The sequence below is a fragment of the Stigmatopora nigra genome, chromosome 17 (genome assembly GCF_051989575.1).
Source record: "Stigmatopora nigra isolate UIUO_SnigA chromosome 17, RoL_Snig_1.1, whole genome shotgun sequence".
Taxonomy (NCBI): Eukaryota; Metazoa; Chordata; class Actinopteri; order Syngnathiformes; family Syngnathidae; genus Stigmatopora; species Stigmatopora nigra.
The window spans coordinates 4,894,944-4,916,878 of NC_135524.1; the positions used below are offsets into that span (position 1 = coordinate 4,894,944).

A 21,935-nucleotide genomic window follows, 5' to 3' on the forward strand; every position below is an offset into this window, starting at 1 on the left:
ATCGTTGAGTCTGTGTTTTGTGCCATCCACTTGTCTATCCTATATTTAATTTTGAGGCAACCTAATCTAATTGCTGATAGACTTTTAAATGTATTTCATGGACATTTTTTTAAAATATATTTTACTAATACATATTGGGGTGAATCTTAATATCTTTAATGTTAAACAAAAACTTAGATTATAATACCCAGCTTTTTTCAAATGTAGGTTTTAAATTTTGGCCTAAATAATTTTATTTATATTTAGGTTATTAGCTATTGTTGAACTAAATTACAAAATAATATTATTTAATATTCATAATTGTTTTGTTAGTTGTTATTATGGGACAATAATTTGCCCAAATCAATGGTAAAAGTTGCCTGTAAAATAAATAAAACTAAATATTTAGAAAGTATGATAAAAGTAGAAAAAGTCATGAAACGTTTTTTTAACAGTAGTTGTTTTATAGGTCATAATTTGGCCAATCCCTTTTCAAAAAATGTAGTTTTATTAGCATTTCTCCAATGACGATTGACACTCTGTATATATATATATTTACAAGTATGAATATATCACCTGAAATGCATGGATGGGGTGATGATTTAGGTAAACAAATAACTCTGGAGCAGGTAAGTCATCGTAATACATCTTTACAATATGTACACCGAGTGACACATTCAAGTTCTCTTGACAATGATGACGCCTCCTTTTTAGTTTGCAGCATAAGTCACTTTTTCTTTCAAGTCCAATAACACTGTACAATAAGTACCATGAAGGATTAGTGCTAAACAAAAAGGGGAAAAAATGGCACCAAACGTCCTACCGTTACGACAAAGTCGTCAGACTAAAATCGTACGCTGTAATATTACCAGATTAAACCCGTAATGATGCAAGAAAAAGATCTAATGTCGCTAGATTAAAGTCGTCGTTTTACCACGAGAAAATTGTCATAATATTACAAGTTTAAAGTCATTGTATTCCGAGATCAGTCATATTTCCTATAAATTAGTTTTAATAGATTGGATAGTATTTATTAACATTACAACTTCAACTAATACTACGACTTTAATTTTGTAATATCACTTCAAATCTCCCGTATTTATACTCCGATCATAATATTTTCTCTTAATATTACGATTTTAATTCCCGTAGTGCTAACTTTTTTTCTCTTTGCCCTAATACTCTCTTGTACAATAGCGCCCCTTCTTAAATAACAACCAAATATAAACTTTCCACAATTTGGCACATTTCAATCGTTTTTTTTAATCCCCTGAAATAAATGAAATCGATAAATAAATAAGACATGCACTACAGACTTTAAAGTATATTTTTCCCAACAAGTGAGGTTACGCAGTTGATTAACTACAGTGTGAAAGGATCATTTGGCTTTTGCGCTGGAGTGTTAGCGATAGTGTCCGTTTTTTTTCTTTTAAGGCCATTTCAGAAAGTGTAATTCGCTACAAGCTGGCACCAAGCTCACTTGTAATACCACGTTCATCCATAGGGGGCACAATTGAGCCATAACGTCAAAAAGATGTAACGTTAACACCTAGCCACCTAGCAAGTAGGGCATGTGCATCACCAATTTTTTGAGTATGCAAAATGTATAGTACAATTGTCATTTACACATTTAACGCAATCAGTATGAAAGCCAAAAGAAGCGGAAATTTGACAGTTTGATTGCCGAAACATTTGAATGGAAACCCGTTCTTTCCAAAAAAAAAAAAAATGCATCTCGAAAACGACGACCTTTTTGCTTAAATCCAAGTTTGGCTATCCCGCCCCCTTTTGGCGAGGAGTGTAAACATCACGGTACCAGCTTGTCACGAAAATCCACAGGGAACTAGAGGTGGAAAATTACACGTTAAACATTCAAGCGGTAAATATTTTGGAAAAGGAGCGAAAAGTAGAAACTCCCGGCAGCGGTAGCAGCAGCTGTACAGAGTAGGACCACGGCGCCACCAACAGGTCTGAGAGGTATAGCAAAGCTAAGCACTCTATAAAGGGATTCGTGCTGTGGATTTGACGCGTGTGTATGTACATGTTTGTCAAGGCCTTGTTGGCCACGTGAAGTCAATGACGGCAAAAATCTGGAAATTGGGGTGAAATTGGCGGCCGTTAACGCGTGGCGACGGAGTACAGAAAGCTGAGCAGTTATGCGTTTAAACCCTTTTATCCAAAGATAATTCAATTTTTTTTCCTTAATCTTTTTAGTGCATTTAAGAATGTTCAACTTTTAATTCATTGAAGTATAGTTTGGGATTTAAAAGAAAAAAATGGTAGAAAAAAGAAAATTTTAAAATGCGATGTAAAAAAAAAAAAGCCATGAGTGATTTAAAAAATTATAATTCTAAGTAAAATTTAAATTAATTAAAAAACAAGTATCTGACTAGGAAAAAAAATAACGGTGCAACACGACTTAGAATCGTTGTTTTACGTTTAGATCTTGCCATTTTTCTTTCCTCCCTAGTCAAGCGATAAAGTTATACTTAAAATACCAAGTAGGTTCTGCATCACTAAAAACCTTTTAGTTGCATGATGACAATGTTAAAAGCTGTCCTAGACGTAAAAATGCATTCTAGTGGTGGAATTAATTTGCTAGCAATAGCGCAGTCTGGAAATGATGGACATAAATCCTCAAAAAGCTTTCCATTGAGAAGGAAGAACAAGTTACCATGGGTTACCACGTTTGTTAAATGAAATGAACCTGAGCTGTTATATGACGGCTTGGTCTGCTGTATAGAAAATGTACATATGGGGTAGAACGGGGTAAGTTGTCCCAAGGGTTGGTTGTCACACTTGCTAGAATGCCAACACTAGAAGGTGCTTTTGCACTATAACAGTACTGAAATGATTATCGTGACCGGAATGATAGATACGTTTTTCTGTAAAGTCACAAATCCATTAGAGGGAAGTATTGATGACAATTGGTTTCCGTTTACGAAAGTGTTTTAAAATAAATTTAGAGAGCAGAAATTATTGAACTCATTCAGTCAAACCGCTTTGGACTAGAATAACATTTTTTTTGATTGGCTGCAAGTGATAGACAAATTGAAATTTGAAATGCAGCAGAATGTTAAATGGTGGAATGTAACAACCAACCCTTTAGGTCTGTGTTGTCAATAGACGCAATGTCCTTTGCCGCATCCTCTAGAAAAGTGTTAGTGTAAAAGAGTCATGCTACACAGCGGGTTGGACTCCGCTCATTTGGGGCCATGCGACCCTGTGCTTCCCTCTTTGGCGCTGCCGCTGCGGCCCCAGCAGCCGGCCGCCACGCTCATGCTCCGCTGGGCGGCGGGGGCCGTGGCCGGCGCCGCGGCGCCCGCCTCGCACTGGCTCTGCGTTCGCTCCGTCCGACCCGCCGGCTTGGGCGAGCCGCCGGGCCGCTTGGAGGAAATGGTGCGGAAGATGTGGTTGCGCTTGCGCAGGAAGTCCCCCGAGGCGGCGCCCAGACCGAAGCTGCCCTTGCGCAAGACCATGCGGGCGCCGGCCGACTTGGCGGGCCGGGAACGCTGGCTGTACTCCAGGTGGGACAGGTGAGAAGCGTAACCGTCCGGAATGAACTGCAAGGGAGAAACCACTTGGTTGCTCACTTTGAACTCATTTCAGCTTTTTTTTGTTAACAGCATGCATGTCAAATTTTATTTTTAATGTTATTTTTGTCCTACCTGACACTGATGCTGCATCTTCTTAGTGGGTCTTCCCACGATGTAAATATGAGACGGCGGCAGGCCGACGTTAGTGTACACCGAAATGTCCTTGCTGGAGCCGTAGGCGGCAAATATCCTCATCTGGGCCTTTAAAGGCCAAAAAAGAGGGAGAGAGAAAGGTAAAAAAAAAAAAGTTTCACTTTTGTCCATTTCCCCCCTCCTCTAGTGCGGACGCCCACCTCGCCGATGAGGCACTTGAGGAAGTTGGCCTTGTGGCGGAGCGGGTCGTGAACGAGGCCGTCGCAGAAGGACACCACGCCGTGTGGGAAGTTGTGCTGCGAGAGCCAGGCCACCACGCGTTGCTTCTGCATGTCCGGACGCCCCGTCACGTACACTATCAGGTAGCCCAGATCTTGCCAGTATCTGACACATCACACCACAACTTACACTCCATGCAAACAAACTCACACACGTTATGGACGGTTTTCGAAAGTATTCACTTTATACCATTGAGCCTTGCTAGAACCAACACTTATATATATTTTTTTTTACTCTTTTTAGAAAAAGTTGGCAGATTCCGAGGAAAGAGTCACCCTTACCTCACCACGTCCACGGCTCCCGCTCGCACCTTGGGGTCACTCCCCATGATGGACACGCTGGCAGCGAACGAGCCGTCAATGCTGAACACCACAAACTCCGTCCCGCGGGGCACCACAGTCAGGTAACTGTCTGCGAACGTGTGGTCACCCCTTTGTAGTGGGGAAAAGAAATGTTAAAATTAGTGCCATCAAGATTAGGTGATTTATATTGAATCATTCGATTGAAACAGGGGAGGCCAACTCCTTTTTGAAGGCGTTTTCTTCAAAAGAAAATGACTATGTATAGTAAGGTGTTTGCTTTAATTTTTTAGTTTTTGGCAGGAAGGTTACATGCGTCAAAAGACAAATTACCCTTTAGTAAAAAAAACTTAAAAAATAAAATCTTACATTCAATCATTACATCAAAATTTGTTTTAACAGTTTTGGTGTATAACATAAAAAAGACACTCAAAAGGTTTTATTGGACACTTCAATGCTGGGTAGAAAGGTGGCTTGCACACTTAGCCAACTTCCCTTTGGGTCCTCTTACCAACAATACTTGGCCAGTCAAAGTTAAGGGCTTTGAATTTCATTAATGGAGAATTCCAACTTCTCACTTCAGGTGTGGGAAGGACCATACCTTTTAGGGAGGTGGCTTATACACTTAGCCAAAATACTTGAGCACCCTCTACCAACAATACTTGGCCAGTGAAGTTTAGGTGCTTAGAACTTTATTAATGGATAATTTCAACTTCTCACTACAGGTGTGGGAAGGACTATACCCTTTAGGGAGGTGGCTTATACACTTAGCCAAATTCCTCGAGCATCCTCTACCACCAGCACTTGGCCTGACGAAGTTTAGGGGGACGGTGGGAGGGCCCCTTTAGCGCAAAGGGTATATGCTGACCAAAGTGGACACTGGTTCGATTCCCACAGATGGACTCTTGGTGCCCCTCCCCGCCGAAGGCGGGGAGGGACACCTGCGACAAAAGGATAATTACCTTTTGCTAAAATACACTTTAAAAATTAAAATTTTACACTTTAGAAATCAAAAGACAACCACCCAAAAAGTTTTATTGGACACAACCATGTTGGGTAGGCAGGTGGCTTGCACACTTAGCCAAAATACTCGAGCACCTTGCTGAGTAAAGAGGTGGCTTAAACACTTAGCCAAATTTTCGTTGTGTCCTCTTAAAGAAAATACTTGGCCGGTCGAAATTTAGTGGCAAGGTGGGATGTTCCCTTAGCGCAACGGTTGAGTATGCACACAGAAGAGAATATGCTGACCGGAGTGGTCACTGGTTCGATTCCCACAGACGAAGAATTGGTAAATGGAATAAGAAGAAGGAAAAAAAACTTTTTAATTTATATAAAACACTTAGTTATACTTTTCAGCAAAAGGTTATATTCCGAACTGCCTTCGGCAGTTCGGAAGACACTTGATGGACCTGTATGTGCGAAAGGCGTTCTCGGGTCGGCCTTCGGCCGACCCTCGACCGCTTGCTTGGTCAGTCAACCGCCGACACCGGGAAGCGAACTCACGTTCTCTCGGTGCAAAGGCGAGTGTGCAACCCACAACACCAACTCGTGCCCCACTTATACAAGGGTGTTGAAACGTTTTATCCAAGGAAACTGGGGTGAAACACTTAGTCATTTTTTGACAAAATACTTCATTCCCTACTGAAGAATTATAAACTTAGACACTTAGGCATTAGAACTTATTCTTTTAACTGAATAATATTTGGAAAATCTTTGCCTCCACTTGGATTCGAACCAAGGACCTCAGAGGTGGGAGACTGATGACTTAACCATTGGGCCACCACCCTGTGACAAAAGGATAATTACCTTTTGCTGAAAAACACTTTAAAAATTAAAATTTTAAACTTTAGAAATCAAAAGACAACCACCCAAAAAGATTTATTGGACACAACCATGTTGGGTAGGCAGGTGGCTTAAACACTTAGCCAAATTTTCGTGGTGTCCTCTTAAAGAAAATACTTGGCCGGTCGAAGTTTAGTGGCAAGGAGGGAGGTTCCCTTAGCTCAAAGGTTGAGTATGCACACAGAAGAGAACATGCTGACCGGAGTGGTCACTGGTTCGATTCCCGCTGTCGTCATTTGGCTGAAAATACTTGGGAAGAAGAATTGGTAAATGGAATAATAAGAAGGAAAAAAAAAACTTTTTAATTTATATAAAACACTTAGTTATACTTTTCAGCAAAAGGTTATATTCCGAACTGCCTTCGGCAGTTCGGAAGACAGTTGAAGGACCTGTCTGTGCGAAAGGCGTTCTCGGGTCGGCCTTCGGCCGACCCTCGACCGCTTGCTTGGTCAGTCAACCGGCGACACCGGGAAGCGAACTCACGTTCTCTCGGTGCAAAGGCGAGTGTGCAACCCACAACACCAACTCGTGCCCCACTTATACAAGGGTGTTGAAACGTTTTATCCAAGGAAATTGGGGTGAAACACTTAGTCATTTTTTGACAAAATGCTTCATTCACTACTGAAGAATTATAAACTTAGACACTTAGGCATTAGAACTTATTCTTTTAACTGAATAATAATGGGAAAATCTTTGCCTGCACTTGGATTTGAACCCAGGACCCCATAGGTATAAGACTGATGACTTATCCACTGGGCCACCACCCTGCGACAAAAGGATTATTACCTTTTGCTGAAAAACACTTTAAAAAATAAAATTTTACATTCAATCATGACATCAAAATACTCACTTAGCCATAATACTTATGTGCCTTGCTAAGTAGGGAGTTGACTTACACACTTAGCCAAAATACTCGGGCACCCTCTACCCAACAATACTTGGCCAGTCAAGGTATAGGGGGTGTGTTGGAAGGCCCTTTAGCACACACAGTAGAGTAAGCACACAGAAGAGTATATGCCTACTGAGGAGTGAATGCTGGTTCAATCCCCACAGAGGTACTCTTGGGACAAAAGACTAATTACTTTTTACTAAAACAAAACTGCATAAATTATGTTACATTTAATCATTACTTCAACTTTTTTTCAAATAATTGGTCTAGAAAATTTGGACAATAAAGCCTTACTATACATGGTCATTTTTTTTTAAGAATAAAGCCTTACTATACATGGTCATTTTTTTTTTTAGAATAAAGCCTTACTATACATGGTCATTTTTTTTTAAGAATAAAGCCGTACTATACATGGTCATTTTTTTTTTAAGAATAAAGCCTTACTATACATGGTCATTTTTTTAAGAATAAAGCCTTACTATACATGGTCATTTTTTTAAGGATAAAGTCTTACTATACATGGTCTTTTTTTTTTAAGGATAAAGCCTTACTATACATGGTCATTTTTTTTTTAAGAATTAAGCCTTACTATACATGGTCTTTTTTTTTTAAGAATAAAGCCTTACTATACATGGTCATTTCTTTAAGAATAAAGCCTTACTATAGATGGTCATTTCTTTAAGAATAAAGCCTTACTATACATGGTCATTTTTAAGAATAAAGCCTTACTATACATGGTCATTTTTAAGAATAAAGCCTTACTATACATGGCCATTTTTTTTTTAAGAATAAAGCCTTACTATACATGGTCATTTTTTTAAGAATAAAGCCTTACTATACATGGTCATTTTTTTAAGAATAAAGCCTTACTATACATGGTCATTTTTTTTAAGGATAAAGTCTTACTATACATGGTCTTTTTTTTTAAGGATAAAGCCTTACTATACATGGTCATTTTTTTTTAAAGAATTAAGCCTTACTATACATGGTCTTTTTTTTTAAGAATAAAGCCTTACTATACATGGTCATTTTTTTAAGAATAAAGCCTTACTATACATGGTCATTTCTTTAAGAATAAAGCCTTACTATAGATGGTCATTTCTTTAAGAATAAAGCCTTACTATAGATGGTCATTTCTTTAAGAATAAAGCCTTACTATACATGGTCATTTTTAAGAATAAAGCCTTACTATACATGGTCATTTTTAAGAATAAAGCCTTACTATACATGGCCATTTTTTTTTTAAGAATAAAGTCTTACTATACATGGTCATTTTTTTAAGAATAAAGCCTTACTATACATGGTCATTTTTTTAAGAATAAAGCCTTACTATACATGGTCATTTTTAAGTATAAAGCCTTACTATACATGGTCATTTTTTTAAGAATAAAGCCTTACTATACATGGTCATTTTTTTTAAGAATAAAGCCTTATTATACATGGTCATTTATTTAAGAATAAAGCCTTACTATACATGGTCATTTATTTAAGAATAAAGCCTTACTATACATGGTCATTTTTTTAACAATAAAGCCTTACTATACATGGTCATTTTTAAGTATAAAGCCTTACTATATATACATGGTCTTAGTGTGAAGTGCCCAACCCACCACCCTACTAAGCCACAGACTGGCTGACAATATATCTCCTTGTGAGAATTGTGAGAATAAAAAAACTATACATACCTGACCACCATTTTGACAGGATACACACCAATGCCCAGTCGTTTGTTATCAGGGAGTGCGTACGAGATGCGGCCGCTGCTGTTGGTGAGCTGCGTGTCCAAGTAGATCCACTCGCCCGAGGGAGGCTGCGTCATGATGTGGATGTCGATCTGCGCAAACACGCGGTGAGATGGAGCTAACATTGGAGTTCCTAGGAATGATTGGCATCTCAGAGGCTGCCACTGCTCACCTTCTCCCCCGTAAGCGTCACCATGTCCAGCGGGCCGTACATGAAGCGGCCGTTGACCGTCTGGGCGCCGTCCTCTGTGTACACGCCGTCATTCACCCGGTGGTTGGCTGTCACATTCTGTCAGGACCAAAATAAATGTGTTCTGTACTTCTATTAAAACTTGGTGTGAAGCGATGTTCTTTAGACTTAAGGATTCAAATAAATAAAGATTTTTTGGATTGGACGTCTACTGCAGTTTTATGGCTTACCAGAAAACATGACGCCACTTACCCGGATTTTGACATGAGTCCGTTTCCGCAGCCACTTCTCTCGAGGTTTGGATGGCGTGAACTCTGACACTTCTTTCCCATTTAGCTCCAGGATTCCAGAGTTCTCATGTCTCATAACCTGTGGACGCATGCAAACGTGTTAGCAATAACTCTGAATATTTGCACTCATCTGGGACATTTTATCCTGATAAAATGTCATTAAATATCTGATTTTGTTAGGGCAGCACTACAATAAAGGCTCAAACAAAGAAGCAAGAATAAGGAGGTTAAAGTCATAATATTGCAAGATTAAATCAGAATAAATTTGGACAATTTTAATACTATGAGGAAATAAGTAACAATATAATGATCTGCAAGTTATGTCATGAGACAAAGTGATACTATGGGGTCAAAATAGTCTCATTTTATGAGGAAAAAAAGGTAACTTGGTGTAATATTATATAGGAATCACTGAATCATTTTTCCCTAACAGACAATTTTGAATAATTTAATAAATATTGATGGACAAAATATAATATATGATTCAGATATTTCTTAAGCCAGCAGAGAAGACCTTAAAGGCCCTGACGGCACACCACTGGTGTACAGGTAAAAAGCGAGTAAAATATGGCTATATTCCTAAATAATATTTCAATAGTATGAGTTTATTATTGATGATTTTTTAAAATCACTACAAGCACCACACTATCTTTGACCTGGTTAAGACCACAACAAATCTATGATAATTAACAAATACCCCTCAAAAGAATTCCAGTACCAACTCTTTGACTGCCACCCTCCCAAATCAAAAGTGATTGGACAACTGTTGAGTTGACCCACCTGTCGAAGAAGGAAGGACACCACGTCTGTGGACTCCCAGTAAGAAGCGTGGAAGAGGTGCGGCAGGGCCACGGTGGGGAACGCCGTCAGCGCATCGGGGCAGTATAGGGCGTAGTCCATCCGCTTGCTGCCCCACCAGCGAGATGCAACTGCAATATGACATTGAGACACTTTTACAAATCTACATTTGTGCATTTAAGCCTCAGTTTCACCAATAAGGCCAGCCTGGGTTCAATACGTATGTTTTACGTTTGACCCACGGGAATTTGTGACTGAAGCTCAGAGAAACAATGGAAATGGCATAGACTTTCACTTTCAGGTCTTGCCAAGACTAAAAAAAGGAACGGTAAAGACTAGAGGTGTCCAAACTGCGGCCAAATGATGAAAATGTCATTGAACATGGTCCCGCAAAAGAAACTTGTGTTCAGGCTGCATTTCTCAGCTTCAAATTTAGAAGGAGCCAGTCACTTAAACAGTAAAGTGGCACACATTTCAAATGATGAAATGTCAAATCAATGTCAGAAACAAACTCATTTGGGCAATTTTACTTTACATACATTTGTATTCGAGAATTTTCATCACAAAACCTGGCAAAACACATTTTGATTCTCTAAAAGTGGCATAAATTGAACCTAAATTCCAATCATGGAATCTGATCAGGGACATCCCTAACATATAGACACCTATATATAAGTATATACAGTATTTTTGGCCCTTCCATTCCATTTTATCAAAAGCAGCCTCTGGAGAAGAAAAGTTTGGACACCCTTTGCTAAAAGACAGAAATTCACACTGCACAATAACAGAGGATCAACCAAACTAGACAAGTCGTGGCTTAGTGTGGCACCACAAGACCGCAGATGTAACCTTTTCCTACTGAGGAAGACTATTCCAGGGAGGAAGAGAAAGAGGACAGCTGAGGTGCCCTCACAACTACACTGCCCAGGGTACCTTGCTCCAAATTTATTAGCGCCACAGGTGAGCCAATGTCAGCGCCGACATCCGAGCCGGCGTCCCAGCTGCGTTCCGACCTGGCGTCGGGAAACACCTGCCGGGTTTTCCGGCCCGAGCGCAAGGACGGCGTCCGGGAGACGAGTTTATTGTAGGGATTGGATAGGTGGGACAGAACGCTGGGCCTTTTTCTCAGCCGGCCGGCTGAAGGGATGTTTAGTTTTGAACAAAGCCGTTAAAAACGCAAAAACGCCTCCCCAGGGCGCGACACTTACTGTTGGCGACGTTGGAGGCGGCGTACGAGTCGGCCAAGCCCGAGACCTGGCTCGCCAGGCTAGCCTCGCTGGCCCGGCGGTGGCAGCGGATGTGAGGGACCCCCGGGGAGGTGGACGGCGGTGGGCACGCGGCGTCCACCGAAATGTGAGATCCGGCGTCCGCTGCGGAGATACCAGGGACAAGAGAGGTCAAATGTATGCCTTTTGGTGAAATCTCTTGACCAAAAAATAAGGTATATATAGATAAGATATAATATACATAATGTATATAAAATATAATACAGATATATATAGCCATATACAAATACACAGATATATATAGCCATATACAAATACACAGATATATATAGCCATATACAAATATACATATAACCATATACAAATATACAGATATATATATATATATATATATATATATATATATATATATATATATATATATATATATATATATATATATATATATATATATATATATATATATATATATATATATATATATATATATATATATATATATATATATATATATATATATATATATATATATATATATATATATATATATATATATATATATATATATATATATATATATATATATATATATATATATATATATATATATATATATATATATATATATATATAAATATATATAGTCATATATAAATATACAGATATATATATAGCCATATATAAATATACAGATATATATATAGCCATATAAATATACAGATAAATATATATTGTCATATATAAATATATATATACAGATAAATATATATATAGTCTATATATATATACAGATAAATATATATATAGTCATATATAAATATACAGATATATATACTAAAGATAAAGAGGGACGGTGAGTACTCACAAGAAGCCGGCCAGTTAAGGACAGGCACGGCGATGGAGGTTTCGTTGACGTCCGTATCGTGATTGCGATGGAGCGCCGGCTCCATCAAGAGCTGAGGGTTGTTTTGCACCGTCTCCACTGAAAGCAAAAGGGCGTTGTCAGTTCTTGAGCAAATCAACAAACGGATTGGACTTCTACTAATAATAAACTAATTGGTGGCAGGGCACATCTTGGCCGGAGGAAGAACAAATGTTATTTTTACCCAGAAGAGCCGAGTGTCCGTCACCGAGTGGAAAGCGCTGATAGCGAGGGATGCTGAAGGGAGGCAGCAAGTGGAAGCGTTTATCCAGGAGAGGCTCCAGGCGGGAAGCCGAGGGGTCTGCTGGGTGGAACAGGTTGTAAACCTGCTGGCAGGCTGGACGCAGAGCCGTCACTAAAGTCGGAAGAGAAAATACCGGTCATGGTCAGTCTTTTTTTCAGCTTCCAAATCAAAAATCTGCGTCCTCACCGTCCAAGGAGGGCACCACAGTCTTCCTCAGCGCCAGCACCAGCCCCAGAGGCGATCCGAAGAGAAAGAAGTCGGTCACCTCAAAGTCAAATTTGCCCAAGGAGCCGCCCTCCAGCATGGTGCTGCTGCTGGAGCGCCGAGAACAGGTCTCGGCGTGGATCACGCTGGAGTGCAGGCTGCAAAAGACGACAAACAAATATAAGCCAAGATCCGAAAGGGGCACCCGTGCACGAGTCATAGTCCCCCGCCTCACCTGGATAGGAAAGCCTGATGATGCTTAATGGTGTCTAGCTCATAGGTGGACGAGTCACTGCGTTTGCGCGGAAGTTGCTTCTTGGGGTCGTCGGGGCCCGAGCAACGGGGGATGTCAATGTTGCTACGACTGAGGTGGCGGCTGCCCTCCAGGGACGGCGACGCGCTGTTGATGACGATGCCGGGAGACAGCAGCTCCGTGTCCTGTCCGGGGGGGGGGCACGTTAATGCTGACGCTAGGCTCTGCTTCAGGGCTGACGGACAGGCTGGATATTACCTGCACGCTGATGGCGCTTCCCCGCCTGCTGCTGTTTGGACTTTCCAATACCAGAACAGAACTGCTACACAGAGCATCAAAGCCCAGGATGCCACCTACGCAGTCCCCAATCACACATACCTGCCAACACACATTTACATCCAGTATTCAAGACCCAGAGAAGAAGACACATTTTTTCGGATATTTTCAGGAGGGAAAATGGGTTATCTTATACTTGTCAGGGGGAAAAAGTTAGGTGGTAATTTAAGGTTAGTTGGTTGTCTATATAAAAAAATGCCGCATTGACCTGCCCATTGAAGGAGGCTCCTTCCAAGGACCTGATGAAATCTGCATACACCTGATTGGCTCGAAGAATGACTGCGGCAACAGCATCCTGGTATTGTGGCGCCGACGTGGCGAGGAGAGGCAGCGCTGCCAGAGGAATGTGATCCTGGCTGCTGGACAGGCAGCCCTCGTCGTAGCTGTACGGACTCAGGCTGCGGATGGCCAAAACACACAAGGTTAAACCCGATGCAGACTCCTAACTTTACAAAATATTTGGGAAGTCAAATAATTACCCATTGTTTTTTTTTTTTTAAACAAAGACTTGCAAGTTCAAGTATAAATCATATTATCATTATATATTACAGGATTCTTTTCCCTAATGAAAAATAATCATTTTGCAATAGATAAAAAGTATATATAATGTAATCGATTTCATTTTTATTTGAACTAGAGGTAAAATTAAAAAAGGGTACTGTAACTCACTTGGACACCAGCGAAAAAGCTTCCACGCAGACGGCAGGACACGACACGGTGCGGATGGCGATGCGGCCCAGCGCCGCTGGGTAGTGAACCCTCATCACCGCCTCGAAGGCGCCATTCAGTGTGTTGACGTCACCTTGCTTGCTGCTCTGTTCGCCTACACATCCCCATTAAAAAATAAAATTAAGATATGACACTACAAACCCGATCTTTTCCCAAGACCAGACGACGTTCCATACGCTACCTGAGCCCGTGTCCAGAATGTTTCCCCCGTGCAAGACCAGAATCAAGACGTGGATTTTGGACGGCTGAAGACACTGCTGGGAAGCCATCAGATAAGAAAGTAGTCACACAATCGTCTTCAAACCGGTCTTCATATCTGCATTATCTCTCATTGCCAGAAAACCACCTCGGCATGCGCCTCCTCGTTCATCAAGGTGCCAAACTCCCCTCCCGTCTCGGTATACAGTGATTCTGTGACAAAAATAAATAAATAAACACCTCCCCCGGTCACCCAAGTTGGAGTTGCAAAGGCGTGGAAATGAGAGCGGTGTTACCTTGCACCTCGTCCATCTCGATGGTTTCCATTTTGTCCATCAAGTCATTGGAGCTCCACTTGGTCATCTCCTTTGGCAAGACTTCTTCCCCATCCGAGAAACCATCTAAAAAATACAAAAAAAATGAGCGATTGGTTGGCAAAATGGCTCGGTGCATCCTCCGTTGAGCTCACCGTGCGCGTCAAAGAACTCGTCGTCCGTGCTGTCGTCGGACTCTCGAGCGATGCTCTGCATTCTCCATTCGCTCAAGCTGTGATGAGAAGGACTTCCTAAGGGATTGTGCAAAAAAAAAAGGACAGTGGTCAGCAGAGTTCAATGTCACTACTCCACTTCCGTCCTTCTCTCAATATGGCTGGACGCCAGGCAGGCTACGTGAAGAACCTCACAGATTTACGTCTCATTTGGAAGAGATGAAAAAGGTTGAAATGACAAGTGATGGCTTTAGAAGTGAGTTTGTGCTTACCTCCTCTCTTGGATGACCTGTTGGAGGATCTGGAGGACGTAGACCACTGCTTGGTCAGCTCTCCCCGGCTAGCCAGTGCCCCCCCAGGTTTGACAGCGCCGGCCTCGGCGGGAGATCCGGTTTCGACGACGGGCCCCTTCTCCTGGTCCTCGACGGCGGGGCGACCGTTGGTTTCGGAGCTGCTTTCCTCGCCGGTGCTGTACTGAGCCATTTTCTTGGCTAGGGCCAGCTGGGTCTCCAGTTCCAGCTGCCGGATGTCCTCCATGGTTAGGCCGTACCACTCGTCCTGCCAACACCAGGCCTGGCGGTGGGCTCGCACCATTACTTTGCGCAAACCTGTTTGGTTGGAATTGTCATTAACATCAGGGTAGTCAAAATACAATTAAAAAAAATAAAAAATAAAATACTTTAGGGGATCACTTGGGAGCATAAAGAGTATGTATTATTTTTTAAAATTCAAGTTACCATTTGATTGCTTTATAAATATATTTTAAAGCATAAACAAATTAAAATAATGGTTAATATTTTATTCAATTTTTTATTTTGTATAACTAAGGACAGTAATACTGAGGATTATTATATACTGTATACATATTAAAATATTTAACATATTTAATATGAAATGGAAAAAAAATACAAAAATGGTACAGATTCAAATTTTGTTAAGAATAGTACATTTTTCCTATTTAAAAAACTTACAATAGTATTTAAACATAGTTTTTATTTAATTATATTTATTATCTTATTTTATTTTTTATAGGCCCCTGTGAAATATGTATGAACAACAGTAAATCTGCTATTGGATGTCAAAGACAAATGTGAAACATGGAGTAAATGAGTACACGTACCGACGTCATGGATGAAGCGTTCAATCTTGGACTGCATCCCCCAGTACCGAAACTCCACTTTGCACAGTTTATAGGCGCACATGACTGAGCGGTCGGCAGGAATGCGGGTGATCTCTTCGATCCAATCCTCGGAGAGCGGGCCTCGCCTGGTCTTGAGCGAGCGGTAGAGCCGGGGGTCTTCCTCCGCCAAGTACTCGTGGGGTGCAATGTAATCCTTGACGATGTCGATGGGATCTGTGGAAGGGAACCCCGCCCGGTTTGACTTTTGTCCGTTGGATCGGGGAGGGAGGACGGACGTCTGGGACTCACCTACTGTGCGCTGTCTCTTCTCAGCAGGGGACATGCTGAAGACATCTGATTGGTTGCCAGTGTCCGGCATGTAGTAGGTTTCGATGTCAATAGAGAACTTCTCCACGAATGGACACGTGTACCTGCAGCATCACAAATATTATGATAATATACTAATATATAAAAACATATTCATTTGTATATATATATATATATATATATATCTTTTTTTAAAGACATTCAAATTGAATATTTACTGTATATTTTTGTTCTACATAAAAAATGTAAATACATAAGAATTGAATAAAGAAGAGTATCTACTTTAGTAATCACCAGTTATTAATGGCACCAAATTAGAATGTATATTATATAAGTATGTGTAAAAGCAATCCCACCTGGTGCGTGTGTATGGGTAGGCGTTCCACGACTCCTCCTCCACACGGAGGGCGGCCTGAGGCAAGATGGAGCAAAACCACGACGGGATGTGCTTGCCGATGTGGTATACCTTGTGGGTGTACTGGCCCGAACCGCCGGGCCCATCCTGGTAGGGTTTGTTCTCCAGGATCTCCACGCCGCTGCCCTCGCCGCAGCTCTCTTCGCGGCTCTTTTTCTATGGACCGACATTGTAGACGTTACCGAGAGCTAACCTAAGCTTTAAAGGTGGTACAGCCAGTGACTTTAAAAGGAGAGGGGGCCATGTTTTGGACACAATGATCCTGCCTGTCAATGGCATGCACCGAGTTAAGCCTTGTCTGACCAAGTCAGGATAGCGCTTACTTGGGAGTCAAGTGCGTATGCAGTATTCTAGTATTATACAGTGTGGATTTTTTTGAAAAAGGTAGTATCAGTACAGTATCGGAATCATCAGGAAGTGGAATTGTGCTCCTGGATGCAGCAGATGGCGGATCCGCTAAAGACTGAGCTGCTATTTTTTTTTTCTTTTAAAGGCCCACTCTGAGATGACAGCAGCCCGGCCGGCCTGTTGTCACGGCAACGTGGCCTCAGCCGACGAGTGACGGTGCGCTGATGTCACCCGTTACCGGGACGACCGGCGCTCGGCTGTGACGCCGTGGCGGAGAAGGAGGGGGGTGTTGGGTTTATTTAATTTCGCACTGAAGCACAAATGACAGAAAAAGGATCAGGTTTCAGCACCAATGGCGAGCAAACAACCAAATGGATTGGACGTGCATCACCGTCAATGGCGGCCAATGGGTTAAGTGCAGGGCTGTGGATGATGGCTGCCATATTTAGTCTTTGCATTACAGAAATCAGGGAATATTGATGGTATTTTTTATCCTCTTCAATTGGCCTTTTGAATGAACCAATTGACTGCGAATGGTAGTGATAGACATGTGCAATCACGTGGCTCCTTTCAGCCTTCTGCTGTAAATTTATACGAGTTTACCACGAGAAGACGTGGCCTTTGAACAGGGAGGGATGGTAGAGAATGAACAAACTTGCCAAAGAGTAGATTAAATTCCCAGTAAAAGGATGAAAAGTCATTGGCTGCCATTTATGGCCATGTATGCCCACTGCACGCAGTTTGACTTGATTGGACGTTTATCCCCGTCTACAATTGAAATTGATTTAATGTCAAAAACAGTCAATGGCAGTGAAAGAGTTAAATAATAATTTGAAATTTGAAAACAAAACAAATTAAAATAAGGTTAAGTAAGGAGAATATTTAGTGAATTGTATTTTGTTGACATTTTCAAATAAAATTATAACATAGATTGATGATCATATATGCTGTTTTTTGCTGACAAATAGTTTGTTTAAAATTGTTTTTTTAATTTGAGAGTTTTCCTTTTGTTGGGAAAAAAGTTAAAATTATACTTTTATTTCAAATAGGAAAAAATGTAAGCAAATAGATACACATGGAAAAAACTATTCTTTCATAAAAAATAACATATTTACTGTTCCTGTTGAAATACGATTGGACATGTATCCTGTCAAGGGTAGCCAAAGAGTTGTGAGGCTCAAAAAAAAAAGAGCATTTGGACAATTCAGTGGTAAACAATGACTCCCCTCTTAATGGTAGCGGCCCAATTGTGCACTGACCTGTATCATGTAGAGTTGAGCTATGCGATACTCGTCCACACTCATAGGCATGGGGATGCGGTACTCCTTGATCAGCATGGCGGCACCTGGACCACGGTCAGCGTGTCAGCGCAAAATCGGGAGGGGAGTCATCGCAGGCGCCCTGGAAAAAGGAAAGGAAAGGAGAGAAGAGGACGCTCAGAGTCACAGGAAGTACGCTGCCAAGGAGCAGATCTATTACAAGGTAATCCCGGGCGCTTAAATCCCCCGGCAACCTCAATCCTCCAGCGGCTCGCTCGTGCGCTCACTCGCTCGCTCGCTGGCTGGCTGGCCCGTGCTCTTGTCCCCGCACGGCCGCCCTCCACGCATCAAAGCGCCCGCCTGACCTCGGATTGAAAAAGACGCAGCCAGACCACGCCATGTCACACAGACTAAAAGTGTTTAGAAAGCACTCATAAACACGTGGACAAGCCCGCAATAGGAAACAAGTATACACAGAGAAACATCTATACACATACACACCAGTTTTTCCCGCAGTGCTTTGTAAGCCGGACGGGTCGCCAGGCTTCTCAACAACACAGTGATACAAAAGCAAAACGCAACTAGAACATACAAAGTTACATAGATAAACACAATAGTACAAACACAACTAATGCTCACAAAGCAGAAACACACCCACTGCAAACATACATAGAGAAATCCATGTAAACCTGCATAAACAGACATAATAGAAATGCACAACTAATACACAAACCTATGCAAACATACCTAAAAACATTAACAAATATACAAAACATAAACACAACTAATGCGCACACATACTCAAATCTAAAAGCAAAAAACAACTAGTACACACAAATGTACATTCAGAAACATTAAACCACCAAAGGATTTTTCAATTTTTTGTGCCTTGTTCAAACCACTACTGTAATACACCCCTACTTTTTACAGCTATGGTGGGATACCTTCCCTCCACCTTATTATATATCCCAGGTATCTGGATCTGGACTCAATATCTGCAGGCCCTCAGGAGAACCATATTCAAAAACCAGGACATTTCTAACATCCACATTTGAATCGGACTGCACAAACTATAGCCAAAAATCCGAAACATGCACATTCAAATACAAACACTAGATAAACAACAAAACCACAAATGCATACACATGTGCATTAATATGCATGACAGGCACAAAAGTAAACAGACATAACTAACACAGACAACTACACTCAAACACCAAGGCGAAAAGACTACAAAACCATATTCATAGACGCACGTAGGCATAGACGCAGGAATGCACGCATCCAAAACCCACATAAATGTACAGAGAAAACCCCAAATATGGAAGCACATATTTAGCATCACCCACCCCCCTCTTCTGGCTCTGTTGCCATGGAAACGCAGGAGGCTTTTACTCTGATTTGTCGACTTTGTTGTGATGCGGCCGGCGGGCCCGCTACCCCCCCCTTTACCACCACCACCACCCCTCCGACGCCAATCAATGTTCAGCCTGAAGCTTTTCGACTGCGGTGGAGCAAGATGCACACTCGCCCTGATTAGGGCCAGACGTGCACGCTAACGCAATCAGGCTGTCAACACGCAGGTCTGCTAAGGCTTCATTTGCTCGCTCGTCATCAACACCTTCACGTGAACGCGGGTGTGGCGTGCCCTAAGCTCCAAATCGAGCACAACTCGAAATTTTAACTTCTTGTTTCATTGGAATTTTCAAGTTTGAGCAAGAAAAATTCAAGTTACTACTTTGTACTATGAATTTGCTTCAAATCTAATTGAATTCAATTCAAATTTGAAGTACAGTGTATATTCTTGCCTATTTGTCGCTAAAAAAAATACCTGAATCGAGGGTACGGCTTATATGTGCACAAATTAAACTTGACAACTTGAGTGAAATTTAAGGCGAAAAAAAAAACATATCTTCATAAAACGTGAAAAAAGTAACTTACGTGTGCCTGTCATTGCACGCTCAGGGCGGCACCATCTTACCCAAGGATGACAAACTAGACCGCTACTTCTTGGTTGTACTGCTCACGTGCCTTTTTTTCCTGTCTATATGCAGGCAACACCCTTTAGGAATGTGCAATCCATGAATCGATTTATACAGCATCTCAAAAATACCACGTGCAATGATTTTTCTTAAGATTTTCCCTTCAAAGTAACACATTTGTACTCTGTATTAAAACCATGAATATGCAGGTGGAAATTGTGGATCAGGGGTCGGTTTATATGTGAGAAATTGTCAAATTCAATTATTTGAAGGCAATTTTAAGGGTGTTGCTTATAGGTGAATGAATACGGTAATGTAGGGCATCCGTTTTTTGATTCCAGGCCATCCAAGTTGAAATAGGTTGGACGTCTATTGCTGTCAATGAGATACTTGAGAATTTTACTTACATCTAGTCTATTCTTATGTTAGCATGACTAATAGGAAGGGTTTTTTTGTAGGCTAGGTTGAACAGGAACACTGCAACATGCAGGGCAAGTACGTTATTTCAACGGCCCAGCATCCTTTTCCTTTTTGCGTAATAAAATCCCGTGCCGCAATGAGGTCACGTAAACAAGACACCACTGACTTGACGACATGCAAACGCTTCCCCTGCTGACCTTTGACAAAATGTAGACTGTAGTTTACACATGCATGCAATATGAGAAAATACTCTGCAACACAGACAAATACAAAAACACAATTGTGAAATCAATTCAAGTTAATATATAGAAGTTATAAAAAAACTATCAAAAGATATATTTAGGTGGTGGTGTTTTGTTTTCTTTAGAAAATTTCAAATTAGATAAAAATACCACATTGTTACCATATATGAACATAACAATAATTGACCATCATTGTTATTTTTATGACAATAAAAATCAAAGGTCAAGTGTCTGTGCAGTCATTGACATGCTGTGTTTACCCAGCTAAAAATAGCACCCAGTGACGTAGAAACCCATGACAGGCCCCCCGCCACCCCCTACATTGCCCCCTAAACTACCTAATCATTACTGTACCCTATACTACTGTACTGATATGCATCAGGAAAATCTTGCGCGATTACGATCGTTACCATTGACGGCGATCGACGCCCAATCCATTAAAACAGGGAGTGGAAAAGAAGCGCTTCCAGTTTGCCCTCCATGGTTAAATGTATTGGACGTCTATCGCCGTCAATCGCAACCAATGAGTTAAACAGGGTGTGAATGTCGTCGTCGATACTCAATGTAGGGGTATTAGCGATCTTTCCTCCTGACGTCGCAGGCTAAATACTTCAGACTAGCCTGATTCTTTCCTTCCTCCCTTCCTTCCTCCCATCCAATCCAACAGAGGGGGGTGCTCACCTGAGGCTTGGCCGGCTGGCGACAATCAATCTCCGGCCGTTTTCTCCCCGCGGCGTCGGTGGTAGCTTCGGCGCGGCATGGCGGATCGACGTCAAGGGAATTGCAACGTGTTCCGGCTTGGATCAGTCACAGAATGTTGCACGCCGATTGCGTAGGTTCCATGTTCCGATCGACAGTGGGGGTTCGTCGTCGGACGCTGGCGGTGTGTGTCCGATCGTCTTGCTGTCCGTGCGTGCTGTTGATTGCGCGGGGGGAAATAGGGGGAAGTTGACGTCACGACGCTGAGGGGGAGGAGGATGAGAGAGAGGATTTGGAGCCCTCCTGTGGGACAATGTGGCATTACATCAAGCTTCACACATTCTGGATCAGTACTGGAATAAAATCACAATATTATAAGAATCAAGTTATATTGCAGTATTCAAAAGTTAGCATTAGATTAACCCAGATGATAGATTATGTGTTATGGTGTGATGATACAAAAGAAATAAAATCCCTGAGCAAAAATTTGAATGTGTCTGTCTTTTTTTCAATTCATTATTTGTTAT

The 21,935-nt window shown here is 41.4% G+C and overlaps 1 protein-coding gene across 3 annotated transcripts; it reads right to left on the bottom strand.

Annotated features, from left to right (window-relative positions):
- Positions 1-464: 464 nt before the first annotated feature.
- Positions 465-21,641, bottom strand: pitpnm2 (phosphatidylinositol transfer protein, membrane-associated 2). Of its 3 annotated transcripts, none has more exons than XM_077737664.1 (27): positions 21,391-21,641; positions 18,066-18,207; positions 16,400-16,614; positions 16,026-16,147; positions 15,717-15,950; positions 14,869-15,204; positions 14,579-14,674; positions 14,406-14,510; positions 14,258-14,322; positions 14,093-14,165; positions 13,852-14,005; positions 13,391-13,580; positions 13,105-13,224; positions 12,829-13,031; positions 12,576-12,751; positions 12,330-12,500; positions 12,089-12,205; positions 11,206-11,367; positions 10,931-11,134; positions 9,980-10,128; positions 9,162-9,278; positions 8,892-9,008; positions 8,663-8,811; positions 4,229-4,378; positions 3,869-4,052; positions 3,648-3,776; positions 465-3,542 (listed from the first exon to the last, which is right to left on the bottom strand). In XM_077737664.1, the coding sequence occupies exons 2-27, from the start codon at positions 18,141-18,143 to the stop codon at positions 3,183-3,185; spliced, it is 4,176 nt and encodes a 1,391-aa protein (XP_077593790.1). In that variant the 5' UTR covers positions 18,144-18,207; positions 21,391-21,641; the 3' UTR covers positions 465-3,182. The 3 variants fall into 3 exon arrangements, with proteins under 3 accessions (XP_077593790.1, XP_077593789.1, XP_077593791.1); XM_077737663.1 differs by having other exon boundaries at positions 14,093-14,168; XM_077737665.1 differs by lacking the exon at positions 10,931-11,134 and having other exon boundaries at positions 14,093-14,168.
- Between the last annotated feature and the right edge of the window lie 294 nt (positions 21,642-21,935).